Source organism: Nilaparvata lugens, chromosome 5 (genome assembly GCF_014356525.2).
Source record: "Nilaparvata lugens isolate BPH chromosome 5, ASM1435652v1, whole genome shotgun sequence".
Classification (NCBI taxonomy): domain Eukaryota; kingdom Metazoa; phylum Arthropoda; class Insecta; order Hemiptera; family Delphacidae; genus Nilaparvata; species Nilaparvata lugens.
In genome coordinates, this window is record NC_052508.1 from 2,729,640 (window position 1) to 2,751,019 (window position 21,380).

General features: G+C 34.4%; 1 protein-coding gene across 2 annotated transcripts; it reads left to right on the forward strand.

The window, feature by feature from the left end:
• Positions 1-1,483: 1,483 nt before the first annotated feature.
• Positions 1,484-15,809, forward strand: LOC111064512 (mucin-2). 2 transcript variants are annotated; one of them, XM_022352262.2, is made up of 2 exons: positions 1,484-1,932; positions 13,322-15,809. In XM_022352262.2, exons 1-2 carry the CDS (start codon positions 1,707-1,709, stop codon positions 14,353-14,355), a joined length of 1,260 nt encoding a protein of 419 aa, XP_022207954.2. In that variant the 5' UTR covers positions 1,484-1,706; the 3' UTR covers positions 14,356-15,809. The 2 variants fall into 2 exon arrangements, with proteins under 2 accessions (XP_022207954.2, XP_039285629.1); XM_039429695.1 differs by lacking the exon at positions 1,484-1,932 and adding an exon at positions 3,776-4,417.
• The last annotated feature ends 5,571 nt before the right edge of the window (positions 15,810-21,380 follow it).

A 21,380-nucleotide genomic window follows, 5' to 3' on the forward strand; every position in this document is an offset into this window, starting at 1 on the left:
CCAACGAACTAGACCTGTATAAAGGTTTGAAGAATACGTGTTTAAAATTTGAAGCTAATTGATCAATTCTTTCTAAAGTTATTTTAGAACATACAAACAGACGGCCAACGACTTTGGCCTTCAGTAAGTCAAAAGTGAGAGCTCGGTAACGCTTGTTCAAAAATCATATTCAATAATTCTATTTTATATAATTATAGGTACCATCATTTTTTAAAAGTATTTATTATAATAGAATTTCAGGCATTAATAATAAACTTTCTAAACCATGTAGGTCAACAGGTGTAGCCTAATATTTTATTACTATTCAATAGTTTCAGAACGATGTATGGAAATTGAAAGAGTGATTGAGGAGTTTGATGGAAGAAGGGCCCATGTGCAAAAACCATGTTTTGAGAAAAACACTGTCAAAGATGATCCTATTCACGCTCAAACGCTTGAAACTACCTTCTGAAAATCGTCGACGCATCGTTTAGAAAAACTTAAGAGGTATGAAAATTTGTAGACATAATAGAGAAAATGGTGGTGAACCATTAAGCACTTTGACGGAAAAAAGGCCTGAAGTTCTTAGTGCCTTTTTTCCATCAAACTCCTCGAGAATTATAAAAAAATTATTACCTACTATATTTTGATATTTCATTGAATAAAAATATAAGTTACTAGGTGCCAAAAATTCATACAGATACAAGATGTTCCTGTGAAAGATTAATAATTTCAAGTCTTTGAGAGAGATAACTTAATTAGGTACTCTGAATAATCTCAATTATATACTTCCAATACCACGTAATTGATCTTTTAATAGGCCCAGAATAATAATTATTTATTGAATAATAATATTCTTTATTAGTTTTTTAAAAGATTTTCTGTTTTACTTTTCTTCTAGTACCAAGTGAAATGAATTCTGCTGATTTGTTGACAAATTTCATTTGACTTCTCTATTCCAATTTAAGTTATATAATATCATGTCAATCAATCAATCAATCAATTTTTATTTCAATCGATACAATACAATATACATAAAAGAAATCAAATCATAAAAAATAAATTTGCAATGAAATACAAAAACAGGCTTCATGGCGGGGTGTGCTGAAAAGAAAGAAAGGAGGAAATATACCTAGCCAACTATGGTTTCCCATAGGTAATAGGCAGGTAGAGGGTATAAAAGTAAGGAAAGAAGGGTGAAGAGGAGAAGAAAAGGGAAGTGTTGGAAAAGAAAGTAGGAAAAAGAGAAAAATGTGCAAAAATTGTAAGTATATTTAAATTGTAATAATGTAAAAATTGTAATTGTTCAATAATTGACTTCAAAAACCTCACTGTGGAGTGGACTGTATTTTTGAAAAATGCATCTCCATCAATATCATTGCGCGTAATGCACACAATGACAGATGACAGTCAACAGTGAAGATACGGTACAGCGCGGCTCTTTGGGCTTTGCGCATGCGCTGTAGAGAATACATGCTCAACACCTGATACCAGCAACACTCGTAACAGCGATCGGTCAGTCGTCAGTCGGTGTCTCCACTTCCGTCCTTTCAACATTGCAGCTACTCGATTAGCCGGTAGTTGACAATTTTAAATCGAAGTAAAACTTTATCTCATTGAATTGGAAGATCGTATAGCCACCCCTGGGTTTCGATTGATCTCGATAGCTTAGTTACGAACGTTTTTTACGAAAAGTTTTTGAGTGTTAGTGTAAGCGCGTGCGCGCCATGTGTCACCTGAAGCCGGCGCCGCGGTCTCCCCGCAGAAGAAAAGGACGATTTTGGGGCAGCATCGATTTTGGAATGACACTCCTGTCATCCACATACTTATGCAGCAATTCCTCGAGATCGACTCTCACCAAATTTGACAGACGTTTGCGAGTGCATATCATGATTGTCTACTTTGTTTTGATTGCTGTCAATCTGTGTGCAGCTCAGCGTGAGTCACGATCAGGTCGGTACCATTAATTAAAAAAAAATCATTCTTAAAAGTAATATTCAAAAACATCATCTACTTCCCTTTGATTGTTGAAATTGAATTGATGACACTCTTATGACTCTGTTTTAACACAGAGGTCTATATTCTTCTTCATTACTTATTTATCTATATCTCTATTCGTCGGGTATATTATAGCTGGTTAAAATTAGTCTAAGTTGAATTATTAAGCGACTCGACAGAGGTTGAAATACAAGGATGATTTGAATATTATTGATCCGACTTTTGATCATATTTGCATTGAGAATGGAACAGTTTTGTAGACATAATTAATTATCCTTTTTTTGATCGCTAAACGCTAATTGTAACTTTTCAACTTAGCATATCTCATGTAGTTTGGCATCTTTTATTGTTTAATTAGTCAAAGATAATATAATATATCGAGTGACCTGGCTGGCTCAGGTCTGGTGTCAGAGTTTTCAGGTCGCAACTAATCAATTTCAGAGCCTCTGACATGACCTTACGATGAAGATAGTATTTGGTTTATTGGAGTTGTTTGTTTGTTTTTAAAACTTCCCAGAGACTCTAATCAGAGTATAGGAATTGTCAAAATAATGCTAATGTATTTCTCTAATAAATTAATGATGATCAAATCTGGTGGTTATCACTACTTATAACTAGAGGCTTGTTTCAAAAAATGATACGGTACCTGAATCCAGTGTATTAGTGTACAGGAATGACCACACCCTTTCCAAACAGAGGTCTATGAAATGAATTCATGTAGGCTATAGCATGTCGAGTTAGGTAGTGTAAGAGAGCATCTCCTGTTCTACTGATGGATTTCTAAATTCTTTGATGATTTTCCAAATTTTATGAGATAGACCTCAGAAGAACATTTGCTTGCCGACCAGCCACTAGCTTCCACTAGCTGTCTTGGGAACGCGGTATTTAAACCGTCCGAAACTCAAATTTTACGGCATTTCCAATTCACGCTCAAACGCTTGACACTACCTTCTGAAAATCGTCGACGCATCGTTTAGAAAAACTTAAGAGGTATGAAAATTTGTAGACATAATAGAGAAAATGGCGGTGAATCCATTAAGCACTTTGACGGAAAAAAGGCCTGAAGTTCTTAGTGCCTTTTTTCCATCAAACTCCTCGAGAATTATAAAAAAATTATTACCTACTATATTTTGATATTTCATTGAATAAAAATATAAGTTACTAGGTGCCAAAAATTCATACAGATACAAGATGTTCCTGTGAAAGATTAATAATTTCAAGTCTTTGAGAGAGATAACTCAATTAGGTACTCTGAATAATCTCAATTATATACTTTCAATACCACGTAATTGATCTATTAATAGGCCCAGAATAATAATTATTTATTGAATAATAATATTCTTTATTAGTTTTTTAAAAGATTTTCTGTTTTACTTTTCTTCTAGTACCAAGTGAAATGAATTCTGCTGATTTGTTGACAAATTTCATTTGACTTCTCTATTCCAATTTAAGTTATATAATATCATGTCAATCAATCAATCAATCAATTTTTATTTCAATCGATACAATACAATATACATAAAAGAAATCAAATCATAAAAAATAAATTTGCAATGAAATACAAAAACAGGCTTCATGGCGGGGTGTGCTGAAAAGAAAGAAAGGAGGAAATATACCTAGCCAACTATGGTTTCCCATAGGTAATAGGCAGGTAGAGGGTATAAAAGTAAGGAAAGAAGGGTGAAGAGGAGAAGAAAAGGGAAGTGTTGGAAAAGAAAGTAGGAAAAAAGAGAAAAAATGTGCAAAAATTGTAAGTATATTTAAATTGTAATAATGTAAAAATTGTAATTGTTCAATAATTGACTTCAAAAACCTCACTGTGGAGTGGACTGTATTTTTGAAAAAATGCATCTCCATCAATATCATTGCGCGTAATGCACACAATGACAGATGACAGTCAACAGTGAAGATACGGTACAGCGCGGCTCTTTGGGCTTTGCGCATGCGCTGTAGAGAATACATGCTCAACACCTGATACCACCAACACTCGTAACAGCGATCGGTCAGTCGTCAGTCGGTGTCTCCACTTCCGTCCTTTCAACATTGCAGCTACTCGATTAGCCGGTAGTTGACAATTTTAAATCGAAGTAAAACTTTATCTCATTGAATTGGAAGATCGTATAGCCACCCCTGGGTTTCGATTGATCTCGATAGCTTAGTTACGAACGTTTTTTACGAAAAGTTTTTGAGTGTTAGTGTAAGCGCGTGCGCGCCATGTGTCACCTGAAGCCGGCGCCGCGGTCTCCCCGCAGAAGAAAAGGACGATTTTGGGGCAGCATCGATTTTGGAATGACACTCCTGTCATCCACATACTTATGCAGCAATTCCTCGAGATCGACTCTCACCAAATTTGACAGACGTTTGCGAGTGCATATCATGATTGTCTACTTTGTTTTGATTGCTGTCAATCTGTGTGCAGCTCAGCGTGAGTCACGATCAGGTCGGTACCATTAATTAAAAAAAAATCATTCTTAAAAGTAATATTCAAAAACATCATCTACTTCCCTTTGATTGTTGAAATTGAATTGATGACACTCTTATGACTCTGTTTTAACACAGAGGTCTATATTCTTCTTCATTACTTATTTATCTATATCTCTATTCGTCGGGTATATTATAGCTGGTTAAAATTAGTCTAAGTTGAATTATTAAGCGACTCGACAGAGGTTGAAATACAAGATGATTTGAATATTATTGATCCGACTTTTGATCATATTTGCATTGAGAATGGAACAGTTTTGTAGACATAATTAATTATCCTTTTTTTGATCGCTAAACGCTAATTGTAACTTTTCATCTTAGCATATCTCATGTAGTTTGGCATTTTTTATTGTTTAATTAGTCAAAGATAATATAATATATCGAGTGACCTGGCTGGCTCAGGTCTGGTGTCAGAGTTTTCAGGTCGCAACTAATCAATTTCAGAGCCTCTGACATGACCTTACGATGAAGATAGTATTTGGTTTATTGGATTTGTTTGTTTGTTTTTAAAACTTCCCAGAGACTCTAATCAGAGTATAGGAATTGTCAAAATAATGCTAATGTATTTCTTTAATAAATTAATGATGATCAAATCTGGTGGTTATCACTACTTATAACTAGAGGCTTGTTTCAAAAAATGTAGATACGGTACCTGAATCCAGTGTATTAGTGTACAGGAATGACCACACCCTTTCCAAACAGAGGTCTATGAAATGAATTCATGTAGGCTATAGCATGTCGAGTTAGGTAGTGTAAGAGAGCATCTCCTGTTCTACTGATGGATTTCTAAATTCTTTGATGATTTTCCAAATTTTATGAGATAGACCTCAGAAGAACATTTGCTTGCCGACCAGCCACTAGCTTCCACTAGCTGTCTTGGGAACGCGGTATTTAAACCGTCCGAAACTCAAAATTTTACGGCATTTCCAATTCAGTCTGTTCACGCGACAGCTTGTGGACGCTTAGTGGAAGCTACTATTGTCCCCGTGAAAAGCTCGATTGAGGTTGGCAAGATTTACTTGTATTAATGTCGCTCGCAAAACTTTCCTGCTCACTTAAGCGAAAGCATACAACAGAAGAACAGACCTTCTTATACGATGCAAAATTATGAGAAATATGAATCTAATGAAGAATTGAGAAAATAATAATCATTGTTGCTATCCTCTCCCAATCACTTAATTGTGAGTAATTGGGAGAGGACAGCAACAATAATCACTTCTGTGATACTTGCCTACCGACTTGACAGTGCCGTTGAATAGTAGTAGTTTCCGCACTTCGCGGTTTAGTCGTATAGCAGGTGACCGCTTGAAGGTGTGCGATAAATGTGTGGTTCGCAGCCAAAAAGTCCCAATTGAAAACTAATCATTTATGAAGGGAATTATTGGTTCTAAGTAGATACTAATTGACCTTATAATAAGTTTCTTCTAAAGTTTTTATCCTTCTTGAATCATATTTCAATATAGTCTAATGTAGTAGTATACAATTTTTCCGTTTAAATGTGGAATTTCTGAATTACAATAAGCAGCTCAATGCACGGACTTTACGTTTTTTTCAAAGTTCTGATGCGTTTCATGAAGCTGAACCCCGTTGTCAGTGCACAGGGAGTACTTAGAGTACACAAGGTACCTAATTTTTCATGTTTAAAAAATAATGTTTCAAGAAAAGTTTATGCTACATCAAGTTAATCGTCTAATGAATTTGAAAACCAAAGGAATAGAAATATTGGAGAATACAGTATAGCAGAGTCCTACAGTATACTAAGCCAAATTATCCTAAAATTCAATACCACGTAATTCATGAGATGGAAACATGGAATGGAGAATAGCCTACATCCACAAACTCCTGTTTGTCACAGCAGTAGGCTACGTCCGAGATTTCAGGCATATTTTACTCTAAAGTAATGACGGTTTTAAATGAAGGAGCATTTATCGCCACCACAAGCTCTTTTATCATTTATTTACACCCATGTGAGCCTTTGTGTCATTGTTAGTTGTCACGCTTGAGATGTCATCTCCAAGTAGTCGGTAAGTATAGTAAGTACGCGGTAACACAAGTGGGTGCGAGAAAGCAAGATCTGCACTGTCTTGCAGCCAACCATGAACTTTCCTTCTCTCTCTCTCTCTTACTCTGCCCTTTTCCTATCTCACACTCTTTCTCTGCCTCACGCACATTCACACTCTCACACACTCTCTCTCTTTCTCTATTGCTTAGCTTCTGTTATTTATTCTTCTCATCTTAACGCACAGAATTCAAAGTCTCACACCATAAACCATCAGCATCAAGTTGAAATAAATGTACAGAATTTTTTTTGCGCTAAAATTCGCTGAATTCTAATGAATTGACTCGGCTGGAGTACGAGTATATTAGCGAATTGATTATAAGTTCAATGCTATTGGTGGATCCTAAAAATGCAATTAGTTTGATTCAAAAAAACTTTAATCCCGTACATTATGTGATCTCGATTTCATAGTATAAGTTACTTATAGGTCTACTAATTCTACTACAGTGGCGTTGAACCGCACATCCTTATAGCATCATCCTACCTTCATCATTTGAATTTCTAGGAACCACAACAGGAAATATGCAGAAATCCTGGAAATTCTAATTCAAGTGTGTGATTTGAATAAGGAAGGAAAAGTGAAAGTGTTATTTATTATTATTGGTGATAAGAATGAATTAAAGACAGTGAGCCACCTATCGAAATAATCTTCACGAATTTTACTGCTGTATTTGTAAACAATTCCACGATCTTCTTCAATTTTCTTCTCCCCCTCAGTTCATGCTCGTCATATATCATGAAAAACATATTCAATCCAAATCCAAATCAGTTCAATAATACGTATCCGATGACCATTTCCTCTTATTTGTAGTTAACTCATCGGAGACATCGATAGCTTAATATAGCCACCTCTAATACAGAGGTATACAATACTTTGAAATAGAGTGATGATTATTTTCTCGAAATAGTGCGAAGTATTTCAAGTTCAGTGGTACATATCGCAGTTAATACAGTGAATAAGAAAGGAAAATTGTTGAGGAGTACCGGCAACAGAAGGGAAATAAGTATCATGAAGAATAAAGCATTTTATGCAATGCATTTTACTGATATCCCAATCACTATTATTTCTTCTACGTTTGCATGTGAGAAAATGCTTTGATTGCATGAGAGGGGATGATATTGGTTTGGAAATAGGTATATTATTTATGTCTGAAACAATTTTTCCCGCAAATGATTCTCGTACTGTAGCAAAAGCGATATATATTATTTCAAGTTCAGAGTGGTATAGAGATTGCAGTTGTATTACTATAAGAAGGATGATAGCTGAAGATGACCAGTAAGGAACACAGACACACAGAGCAGAAAAGAAAGGGAAAAACGAGCAGAACTGTGCAAATATGTCACACGTCTGCAGCTAGACCATTTTTGGTCGGCGATTCTAGGAAAGGAAAGTTTGTTGGCTTTTTCGAACACGACTGCTGGTCAACCATTCAGCCAACGTCCCACCACCACTGCATTCGCACACTAGCAAAAGTTTTGCACACTAGCAACCAACGAGAACGGAACAAGTACGAGAGAAGAGAATAAAGTATTAGAAGAATAAAGGAGAGAAAAGAGTGGAAAAAGGGAAGATAGGAGAAAAAGAAGAATAGAGAATGTACAGGGAAGGATAGGAAGTAGAAGATGAAGAGGAAAACAAAATAAAAAAGAAAAAGGAAGATGAAAAGGAAAAGGAGTTGGAAGGGAAAATATGAGGAGAAGATTGTCTTTCCTTTTTCCTCTACAACCTCGCCTCACTTTTTCTTCGCGTATTTTTCCTTTTTATTCTCTTTTTTCTCCATCTTCCTCCTCTTATTTCTTCTTCAACTTTTTTCTTTTCCTTTCTTATTCTTTATTCTCTTATCCTCTTCTTACTTCTTCATCTTCTCTCTTCTTTATTCACCCCTATTTCACTCCTACTCCACCTTCTCTCTTTTTCTTTTCCATTTTCTACACTTTTTCTTCCTCTTCTCCACCATTTATCTTCTTCTTCTTCTTCTTTTTTACTTTTTCTTCTTCTTCTTCTTCTTCTTCTTCTCCTCCATCTTATTATTCTTCTTCTTTTCCATCTTATTCTTCATCTTCTCTTTCTTCTTACTCTTCTTCTCCTTCTTTTCCTTACTCTTCTTCTTCTTCTCCATCTTCTTCTTTTTCTTCTTCTTCTTCTTCACATTTTATGTTTTTCTTTGCGTATTTTTCCTTTCTATTTTTTTTCTTTTTTCTTATTCTTCTTTATGTTCTATTGTCATCTCTTTCTTCTTCAACTGTACCCATTCATCTTCTCCTATTTCCCCTTTTAGACATCTTCAATTTTTCTAGTGGAGAAATGAGATCAATATGGAAATGGAAAATAGGAAATACGAATAAGCCAAAGAAGGTGAAGACAAGTAAGAGAAAGAAAGTCGGAAGGGATGCTGGAATGATTGAGCATTCGACACGAAACTTATCGATGATTGGTGTTGTCTTGTGGCTGTGGCTGTACCATACTGTACCTGCTCTTTGGTCGCATGATTCTGATTGAAATGTGTGCGCCCCTGTAATTTACCAATAAATTACCCTGTCTTGTCTTTTCCAACTCTCCGCAGAGGATTTGCGGATAATGAGTGTGATCTGTGATGAAAGTGTCGGCAAGTGAGAATTTTCACTTTCAAAGGTCACGTGACTAGTTGTATACTTACTACAGTCCAGGAAATAGGTACTTGATTACTAACAAAACGACATAAACGCTAATTTCCTATTACAAAATTATAAGCGATCTCGTAGAGGAAATCGGCTCAACAATAAGAATGGAGAATTGTGAGTTATAATGAATGGATATGGTACAAAGATGTGCATTTTAAATAATATTGACTTAATCATTAATATACATAGTACCTTACTTCCCTTGCAATCATCTTTTACTTTCAACCATAGGAAACTATTCCTTTCCCCTCTTTTTACTTTGAAGAAAAAAATATTTTGCTTTCATAGAGAATGAAGGTTCCCTAATTTCATGAATTCTATTTAAGTTGAATAAACACAGTTTTATTTTCGTCATATCAACATTTATTAGACTTGTACACAGGACTGCAGTTTCGTGTTGAAACCAACACATTTTACGCTGTAGTGAGGTTTTTCTTCTATTGAGGTTCCCTTAGTCCATGAAATTGTTTTGTTATTGGAAGACAATAAAATATTGATTTCTGAAAAATCTTGTTAAAAAAATTATCTCTCTATCCAAATAATATGGCCAATACAGTCTTCATAAACAGCTTAATATGATTCAGAATATTAGCTATTATACTAGTCATTGATGACGGGCGAGAGTATCAGTTCCTCACGATTTCAGTTCATTAAGTGCCTTTTGTTATCTAAATAATTTTGGAATTTCGTTTTTATTTGAAATCTTGATTTATTACAGTACGCATTGAACCAAACTTTGTATTATATTCAAATTCAAGTATTTGTTAGTTTATTTGTTAGAATTCAAATTTTAGTAACGTTCATGTGTTTGGGTGTTCCGGAACAACGTGAAAAGAAAAAAGAAGATTCATGAGAATAAGATACAGAAGATTAGGTAGAGTACAATAATATTCAGGTCTATTACCCACTAAACAAGTTCAGACCTACAATCAGTATTGTACTTTTCATCATCTTTTGTACTTTTGTATTTAGCAAAAATGGCAAACAGCTTCATTTTGAAAACATCTCTTTAAAAATAATTCCTTTTTTATTAAGGCCTGTCCCTAATAGCGTTTCTGGCAGTAAAAATAATCTTTTAAAGCTTGTTAAGCTTGTTGAAGATCGGAAACCGCAACTATTTATTCATGTTCATTGGATAGTTTTCTCTACGGTCTTCTTTTTGACCTCAGGCAACCGCAGAATCTTCTCCGTTCAATGAATCAGCAAAGGAAGCTTCAGCTAAAGAATAATTTCATACAGTACATGCTTACAAACTTGTGCGATTTTCTGAAGCTCAAAAAAAGTTAATTGAATTCGATCTTTCCCATTTCCCACTTCGAAATTTCCTATTCGATCTTTGCTGCTTCTTTTATAATTCAATATGAAATTAATTATAGACACATTTTTGATAAGGCAAAAAATTATAATAATTTTAGTTGCAATGTTTATAATAAGATGTTTATTTTTAACAAGCCAATGGTTCAAATTTGTTGATGATAGACCACCAACTGTTAATTATTGAAGCTATACAATGTGGTCATGATTTCCATTTTTATTGTTTATGTGACATAAAGTATACCAGTTTTCAATATTCGTTAGCAAACATAATTCTGTTGTATCCTATTCAATCTGATAATTTTCTTTAGGTTACCATCATTTTCCATCCCGTAATTTCATTCAACATCATACAATACTATTCTATTCACTGATCGTTATTCAATACAGTATTTCCCAAGTATATCTCCAGTTTTGATTCTGTCAACCAACAAAGATCAGGAAAAGAGGTTCCAAATGGAAAGTAATATCAACTTGAGCTCAATTAATAACTTTCAAGGTTACTGTTTTTTATATCCTTTATAAAAAAGGTTGCTTCAGAAAATATTCTTATCCTATATTATACGTGGGTATGATTGGTTGAAAAACAGAATAATTAGTTCATAACATGTTTATGATAGTCTACAAACTCTTAAAACCATTGTAATACAGAGCATTGTACTTTCATTATTGTTGAAAGAAATTGGCGCCAATTATTGAAAGCCGTGTTGGGTTGAGGACCTCCTCTATGCTCTATGCTCTATCCAGTTTCCACATCCGATACGTGACTCTTTTGTTAGCGAAGCGATAAGCGACCGGGAAAAAGTGAAATGTATAAATAACAGTACTGAAAATTTACGGGACTGTCTACTCGGATTGATGAATGAAAACAAGGCACACCTTACTATGAGTCTATACCACTTGCCTTCACCATTTACAATTTAGAAGACAAGTCTCCAGAGAGAGCACCCTCTCTCAAACCACACACACACACACTCTCTCTCTCTCTCTCCTTGATTTCCCTCCTCTTTTCACTATCACTCTCTCTCTCTCTCAAGCCAATGCCGGCAAGTCATTGTAAGTACGGTGCACACTTGACCTTTGCCCTAGTCGTCAACGTTGCTATACAGTACCTATAGTCAGAATCACTACAAACTATAACAGCACTGGTTAAACGGGAAGCGTTGCTGTTATCTTTAAGGAAAGCTGACAGTTTGAAGTGAACCTCACGTTAGGAGAGGAGGTATCTAGATAAAGTGCCTTGACGTGAATGTAGGTTGAGTCCAAGGACAGTATATCTATATACTAATCTTGGGTTGAGTCCACAAATGTCGTTGGTTTTCCTCTATAGAGAGAATCATTTTAAACTGTCTGCATTGTTTGAATGAAACTTACTGATGTTATTATCATCAGCAATACTGACAGCTATAAGAATCTTACTGCACTGTCGGTTTCATTCATTCAAACGTTGAAACGCGCTCAGCAAGCTGATAAGATTAGCCTATACACGGTACTGAGGTATTGGGCAAGACGCTTTGAAGGATTGCGTCTCGTACAAAACATAGGCAGAATGTAAACAGATGAGTAAAAACAGTACTCAATTTCCAAGAAAAATTTAAACTTAATATTGATTCTATAATTATTCTTGGATAATAAATTTGAGGTTTATTCAGTTTATTGGTGATGGTGATATTACGTTAGAAGACTGATCGGTCTATAATCTTACCTTCTGACATTCCTCAACTATTTATTTGAAGAAAAACATTTTCTGTTTTACCATCTTTCCTGGCATTCACGATGTTTTCAATCATATTCACCTTTGATAAATCTATCTTAAAAGGCCTATTGTACAACTGCTCATTGTTATCTACTGATAACGTATTGTAATATAATAACCTACTTATGATAATAGATTATTTTACTGTATCATGTTCTTGTCATTATTTGCTTCTTGCAAGTTTTTTTCTTATCGAGATTTTGACTTGGTTCGCATTAACCTTTTTCTGTGAATGGAGATACAAGTTTGGGTTGTTGCACGATTATCAATCTCCATAGTGAGATACACGTTATAAAGTCAGCACCCGATTAACATTGGTTTGCTATCCTTGTCTGTTATTATAGAAAGCAAATAGCTCTATCTTTTCTAACTCCGCACCGTTTACAAACCAAACCGTTTTTGTAGACTAGGCTATGTAGAATTATAATGAACTACCATAATATTTATTACCATTTGTGGGAATTCATTATTAAATCATGGTGAGGTATATTTTCTTGACGAACAAACTATAATAATTGTCATTATTAGCATTAATTGTATTCAATTCGGATCTTAATATTTCTAAATTCAAAATTAATTGTTTCAAGTGTTTGTATTTTGTTTCAATGTGGAAATTATTGAAGAATTGGAATGTCGCACATAACCATTATTTGGACAGTTTATATTATGAAATTGGGATGGAAATGTAGTTTGGACTGTAGTCTGTTTCTTTGTCTTTAAGTTGATTGTAAATGATAAATAAATAAATTAATTAATATAATATCAGATATACCGGAGTATAGTTGATATAGCTATCAGCTATAGAAAGCAGTGGAAAAATGAAACTTGGTAATTCTGTCTTCATATCATTTCCAATGACTTTATAACGTGGATCATCTCAACATAGAAAACTCTTATGGTGAAGTTTGTTTGACAAAATGTAACAACCGAAACTAGTGTATCGAATTTTCAATAACTAAGTGGCTGTAAAAGCTACATTGTTTTATCCAATATAAATAAAACAATAATGTATAATGTTCGTTAAATATTATATAAACTTCGTTACTACAAAGAAAATGATGGTGTTTTTTCAGGCGATGAAAAGTCACCGAACCCAAGAGGTCTGTTCTCTCCTCGAATGCAATACGACGAGTGGACGCCGCTGGGGCGGGGGGATCCACTCAAGAACGACCCCACCTTCGACTACATGCCTCCAGTTCTTGAGAGAGTGCAGTACTGGATGTCACCGGCCGCCCGCACGCCAGACCCGCCAAGGGTGACGACTTCTACAGCGCCGCCTCTCGACAGACGCTACCAGGAACTAACTGGCAACAAACGCTACCAGGAGCTCCCTGCTAACACACGCTACCAGGAGCTCACTGGTACCCAGCAGAGGACCAGACAACAGTATGTGCCAGTCTACTACCAGGGTCACAGACCTCATCATCATCACTACCATCACCACCATCACAACAACCACCCACCAGCACCACAAACAATACTGGTACCTCCTCCTGCGCCTGGTAAGAACAGTTTCCAATACCAGGCAAACAGCGTTTACCCATCAACAACTTCCAGTCTGTTGTCCAACAACGACCTCTGGGAAACACAGTTGGCAACAGTGGCAGCATCACCTACAACTCAATCCCATCAGCAACCTCATACACGTGAAACCATCACGTTTGTCAACAACCAGAACACTTTTGATATAACACCCTCCCCTTCCGTTCTCCATTACATTTTAAACAGTGAATTAGCTCCTGTACCTTCGTCTCTACCCCCTCAACACGTCGTTTTCCCCTCCTCTACACCACCCACCACCCCCACCACAACAACAACATTACCAACTTCATATGTATCCTCAACAACAGTTGAAACGTCAACTACACCCAACAGAATCACCACAACTACTATGGTCAACCCATCCCTCACAACTGACCCTCTGTTCTCGCATTATAAGCAGCCTGCAAAGCCAATCAAAGGCCCCATGTACTTGATCATCGAAGGACATTCCAAGGTCAAGACGTATGGTCCAGCAAAATTGGATAAAATTTCTGGTATTCCGGTTCAGGAGAGTAATGACATATCTTCAGATGACAGCAACCGCTATGAAAGGTCTTCAAGATGAAAAGAGCTCGCAAAGTAGGATAATGACTTCATTGGATAAATATTCAACATGTACCGCAATTGTTGAACTTCTTCAGTAGCCAAAGATATAATTAAACGAATAATACTTTTAAAATCGTTTATAAAAAGACTTGGAATTGTCATTCAAATCAACAATGATACAGTAGATTTGAGAAATTAATGTGATGAATCTACTTTGAGAAGTGAATTTTAATTACATAGTAGTTACAGACTTACAGTAGCCTAATAAGAAAGTAAAGGCTCACTCCATAATATTATTCAAGTAAATAATCTTCATGATTTTGAATCATGTTCTAATTTGGAAATATAAACAGGAAAATTTTTAAACAAATTTTAGAATTATTATGATTTTCTAACGAACGAATATATTTTTTAACAAGTTTGAAGACTGATTTTGATGTGGTGGAAGAATAACAGAGAGATGTATTGTTATTTCTTCAGATTAAATAAATACTCAATTCTGAAAATGGAAAAATTCATAGCATTTTAGCATTGACAATTTTGTTAGTTTTCATTGAATATTTCAAATCTAGTAAAGAGTTTTTAAAGGCTCCAACGGTACCTACAGTTTTTGCTTTTGAATAACATATTGTTTGAATTCAAAAAGTGGTACACACTTCAATTTCTGTATTTGAATACCGGATTATGAAAATTATATAAATCTCCTTTTTCTTGCGGTAATCTACAAAAAAATCATTCGGCTAATTGTTAATGATTGGCAGGACATGAATCCTTATTTGATCTTCGAGCATGAATATTTTATTATTAAGTTACCATCTTGATTCTATCTCTTGAATATTCATAAGCCGATTTTCATTCTAAACCAATAAATTATAGACGACTTTGAAAAGGTATGAATGATGTATCGGATTATGTTTAAAGACTCATTTTTAAACCGAATGAAATAAATAAATATCCCGTGATGGGAGAAAAACAATACATTTCGGGAAAATGACTTTTCCAACATGAGTTTCTAGACTGCTCTTCCTTGATCTAGATGGGTAAAATGATGCAATAGAAGGATTTGATTAACAAAATGAATAAAGTTCAGAACAGGTTTTAATTGATAGCAGAAGAACTATTTATTTTGTTATTTTCAATCTTATTGTTTCAATTGGTTTCATAAGTCAGTAATCGATTTAGATATCAGATTTGGAAGCTTTTCATTAGTCATTCTTTCACTTCTACACTTTTCTAATGTTTTAAGTGGACTGAAAAATTATAAGCAATAAGAAAAATCATGAGCCTTATACACAATATTGGTATTCCTTTACAGTATATGGAAACTGTTTTATCCAAATTATGAATCTTCCCTAATATAAGGTTTTCAATAATAATTATATGTACCTGATATATTGTGTTTGAAAATATAATAAAAATTATAAACTTAGAAAAGAAAATGATGGAGAATATAATATGTAATCCAAATAATAGTATTTGTTCTTATTATCATTATTAATACACATCCAAATCTCCCCAGCTACATTGTTTATTATTATTGCATTAAGCTTGAAGTGTTATCCATTGAGACGAAATGAAGTTTCAGCTAAAGATGGTAAATTATTCTTTATATTTAGCCCAATTAAAACTTAAGTTATGTATATTTTAATATGGATGAGAAGAAACATATTTAGCGATGAATATTTAAGAAACATTCTGCTATAATGATTTTTATTTTCTGTGATTAGCAAATTTTGTTGAATTCAGTATTTTTAATAATCTTGTCGTCAAACGCACAGCTTGAATGGAACAAAGACTGAAATTTCACATAATAAAACTCTGAACAGACAAGTAACGTCTTCACAGTCACATAAAATCAAAATAGTTTGAACAAGAAGGACAATTTTTTCCTATTCTTTGTCGTTTAGAAATATTGAAAAAATGAAGATAGCCTTATTTGAAAAAATAAGCACGAAATAAAGAAATATAGGCATAATGAAAATACACAATTTAAGCCTAATCAAATCCACGATCTAGAAAGGAATATCATTCTTCTAATCAACCAACTAACTGTATTAGCTAGAATAACTCTTATTCATGCGCTAAAGTACCGTATTATTTAAGAAATTTGAAAGTATGAATTGATGAATCAATTTCTACTATCAAGTTTAATTTGCTTAAATTAATAAAAACGTGTAGTTCCCCTTGTGTGGCGCACTCACACAACTTTCCTTGCCGTTATGAAAATTGATCACCTGCCGCTAGTGTTCCCGCGCATCTCAAGTCTACTATTCAAAGATTTGAGCCAGCTGGTGACAGGGCAATAACGCTGGAGACACACATGAGGTCTGCTATCTCTTCATAGTGAATGATTTAATAGAATCAACAATAATTTGCAATTGAATAATCACATTTTCTCGAATTTAAAGCTTATTTTCAATTTTAGGTGAAAATGTTACAAAACATTAATTGTAGAGATATTCATGCTCAATCTAATCCACTTGATTTTTTTTGTTCAAAGTGTATCTGAAACCTGATAATTGGGAATCTAAAATCGAACTTTGCATTGATGGGGCGGAGCTCCCGAAATTTTTACAGATATGGGACTCGTGGCAGTTGATAGAGCTTATCGATGACTATTTTAGGTATGAATTTGATCAAAATCGTTGGAGCCGTTTCCGAGAAAATCACGAAAAACCCTGTTTTTGACAACATTTTCGCCATTTTAGCCGCCATATTGAATTGCATCAGATCGAAATTGTTCGTGTCGGATACTTATATCGTAAGGACCTTAAGTTCCAAATTTCAAATCATTCCGTTCATTGGGAGATGAGATATCGTGTAAACAGACGCACATACACTCATACACACACACACACATACAGACCAATACCCAAAAACCACTTTTTTGGACTCAGGGGACCTTGAAACGTATGAAAATTTAGAAATTGGGGTACCTTAATTTTTTTGGAAAGCAATACTTTCCTTACCTATGGTAATAGGGCAAGGAAAGTAAAAACTTTAAAATACAAGTTCACATACACGTAAAGTACTACAAGTTTTTATATTGTTTTTATTAATTTGAATAAAGTAGCCCATATGTGAAGTGATTTTTTGATTTGTATTCAAGAGTAGCCCTAACGGAAAAAAGGGTAAGTACGGTATCTGCGAAGTACCTCCGCAAGCAATTCTGTAGATTCTCTTGGCTTGTCTTCAACTAATCGCCAAATTCAAATACATGGATCATTAATTCATATCTTGGAACAGCTCATTAAAATAAGAAATTAATGAGAACCAGGACAGCAAGACCTTTGGATTGTTGGGTATGGGTATAGGATACGTTATTGTTTATTTCATTTGAACAATTGGATTCTGTTTGGACAACTTGACTGTTTGGTAAATGCAATAAATATTGTCAAAGTAAAGTTATTTTCTTTATGTTATAAAGAACAATTATTGCATTTTTGCTTGATGAGCTATTTTATCGTTGGAAATTCGATGGGAAAAATGATCTAGTATGATAATATAAGTTTATATTGAGTAACTATTATAAAATCTATTTGAATTGGTATATTTTTCTTAAATTTAAAAATTTTGTTTCTTATTTTTAGACGATGTCTTACTTGAACAACAACGTTATTCACTTATTCTGTTCCCAAGTGAAATAAAAATAACGTTTATGTGAGATTATATTCACAATTTCTTGAAATTACAATTTTTATAATAATTACAGTATTATAATTTTTTGGCCTAATTGTTGGAAATATTATAATCAGATGGAGTTTAAAACAAAAGAAGAAAGAGAGATCTTTGAATGTGCACTTGTTTTACTTCAAATATCACTATATTGTGCAAAGGCTAAAAATAAACTTTTTACTCGTGATATTTTTCAAAGTTTTTTTATTTGTATATCATCAATCTATTTTTGGGACAGAACATTTCAAATTCGGTAAGAGACAAATCCATGAGATTTAGAAGATGGTATTGTTAATTTAGTAAAACAAAAAATTTCTGAAAATATCAATTTTTAAGATAGTTATTCAATTTACTAAAAATTGAGTTATTTTTAGTAAATTGAATAACTTTTCCAAAAATTGATATTTTCAGAAAATTTATGTTTTACTAGATCAACAATACCATGAAGAATTCATCCTCTAAGTCTCATGGATTTATATCGTACCGAATGTTGAATATGAAATTTTGTGTCCCAAAAATTCAAACTTCAGTCGCTCATATCTCAAAAAGTAATTATCAGAAAAAATGTTTTCCTGAGAAAACTTTTTCATTTTGATAGCTTGATGATATACAAATCGAAAAACTTGGAAAAATATCACGAGTAGAAAGTTTATTATTAGCCTTTGCACAGCCTTAAGAGCTAACTTACTGGCTCATTTCTTAGAAGTGGGAGGATCATGTAAGGAGGCCATGTGTTGTAAAACCTGCTGAATTATAATTAAACTCAAAATAAATACTGGATTTCAACATGGAAGGTAAACGAACAAACAATAAAAGATCTCCATGCCAATCAAAGATATATAATGGATAAAGACCGTTTTCCCACTTACTGATTGTCGACCGACACTGGGAATATTGTCCTCTGATTGGCTGATTCTCATCAACAACTGATACTTGACACTTGGCCAATTGGAGGACAGTGCTAAGCTTAGGCTGAGCATCAGTGAGTATGAAAACGACCATATCACCTTTGGTCACTGAATATGCTGCGAATGCTCAGACATTAAAATTTAGTTTCTATAGAATAGATTATATTTATTTATTTATGCAGATTACAATACATATTTATGGTGGCTTATACATTATAAATTAGCATGAAAAATAGCAAAAAATATTAAGTTTTGAATAGAATGGAGGCTATTGCTGGAGGAGGCCATGCCATGATCCGGTTTGAATTTTAAACAAACTGCTACATCAAATTACCCCAGTTTGGGTTGATGTGAAGTTCCAGTTGGTTGAATGCTGAATAGGTAAAATTATCTGGGTTCCCAACTGCGCCTCCTCCAAGTACATTTAGCATGATAGCCTATTGGGAACAAATACCACAAAAAACTATGGAATAAAATCAATAAATACAACCTGCAAGTTTAATATTCAATTCAAAATAATTTTAAAAAGTTTTGTGAGATTGATTTGTTATGCTAAAATAACTCAGTAATTGAAAATGTTTATGTTCTTTATGAAACTCTTAATCCTGTATAATGTAAAGTGAAAGATAACATCTTTATACAGCATATGCTTATATTAGAAATTTTCAAGTTTTGCTTTTAATTTTTAAAATTTTGCTTTTATTGTCACTGCCGCCTGCCTTAACGATAGAAATGTATTATTGCTTGTGTAAAACAATTTTCCCCTTTTCCTTTTTATTTCATTCCTTTCTAATAAATTTTCCCATTTTTTTATCAATTCTCTATCAAAATCTGATGTATATTTCTTATTTTCTTTTTACACTTTGTATTTGTTTTCTTTCATATTATACTTAAAATCTTTGAAGTGTCATATTTATTCTGTCCAAGTTGATCTATCTTTTTAACTCGTTTTTTTTGTAACTGGGCACCCGCTGAAAAACCCTCGGCTTTGGCAGGACTCTAAATAATTGTTTGAATAGTGAATAGAAATTTTTGAATTGAATTATCAGGGCTCTTAACTTTTACACTCGTATAACCTAGAACACCATAGGGTCTGTGTGTGAAAGCAGCTGAGACATTGGTGGTGCCGAGGCTGTAGTCTGGAGTGAGATCAGCTACCAAAATATGTTGTCTTGAATGGTAAGTGGTGACCTTCCAAAGCAGTGAGCGCAATAAGAACTAATGTCTCGCAGCTGTCACTGGAGCTTCATATTGCTGTCCTAGCAAGCCTAAAAGTCATTACACACTGCAGTAGAGTAAAGTAGTCGACGTATATCCTAATTTCTATCAATCTGTCGATTTCAACCCGGCGTAGCATAGATTTAACAGTAGGAGATAAGACGGCTACGTCTCCCGAAGACGTATTTCATATTTGTGTAGCGTAGCATAGCGACGGTGATGGTCTCTAGGTTGGGACAAAAAGATGAAAGGTGACGCTCCCTCACACTCACCCAATCACGTTTCCAAGCGAATTGCAAGACATTCATTCTTGTGTCACTTATTTCTCTTTAGACATCAGTTGAAACAACAGATTTTGGTGACCGTGGTCTAACAAAAACAATAGCCCGATACCAGAATCTATAGTGACTTGACTAGTGAGTCAGAGACATTCTACTGCTCCAAAAAGAAGCTCTTCGAATAGCAAGTATGATGGACATTGCTAGCTGATCATCCGCAGATTGGGCATCCACACAGTCTGTGGACACTACATCCTGGCTTTACTGCTATATGTGAGAAGAAACATTAAAATAGTAGAGCAAGTGCAATCCTATAACACTAGAAGGACAAATCTGGATGTGCCACGCTTTCGTTTGTCGAAGGTGTTTGATTGTTCACCGGTGCTGGCGCTGAGGATGTTCAACCACTTACCAGAGCCGGTGAGGGAGCGTTAGAAAAATGTCTTCAGGTCCTCCTTGTCTAAGTGGATTGAAAGGAGTCTTTATAATATCAATGACTTTTTTAATGAAGAAACTTGTGATCTGTGACACTGCCATCGTGACCAAGTAGAGTGTGGTCTTTTTGACAAGTATTTTTTACATGTTTAATATGAACGCTTCTGACTGACGTGAACTATCCAGGAATTGCGTAGTCATTGAATGAAAAATTGCATATTCACCAAAAGAATAAGTTAATGCCTAAAGTAAGTGACACCATGTAATGTGTTGTAACTTGAAGGTGTGATTTCTTAGAGACGTTCTAGCAGCGCTGCTACAGAATGCCTCTACGGAATTGCTCCTTAAGGGATTGAAAAACGTCTATCTCACACACTGGTGAATGTGGAGCTACAGCTCCTGGTGTCCTCAAGCATGGTGTGATACAAGCATTAATTTATTATGATTAATAATAAAATAGGAATTATTGTAGCAATGAGTGAATATCATAAGGATAGCATAAGCATATAAAAAAATATTAAATGAATTCT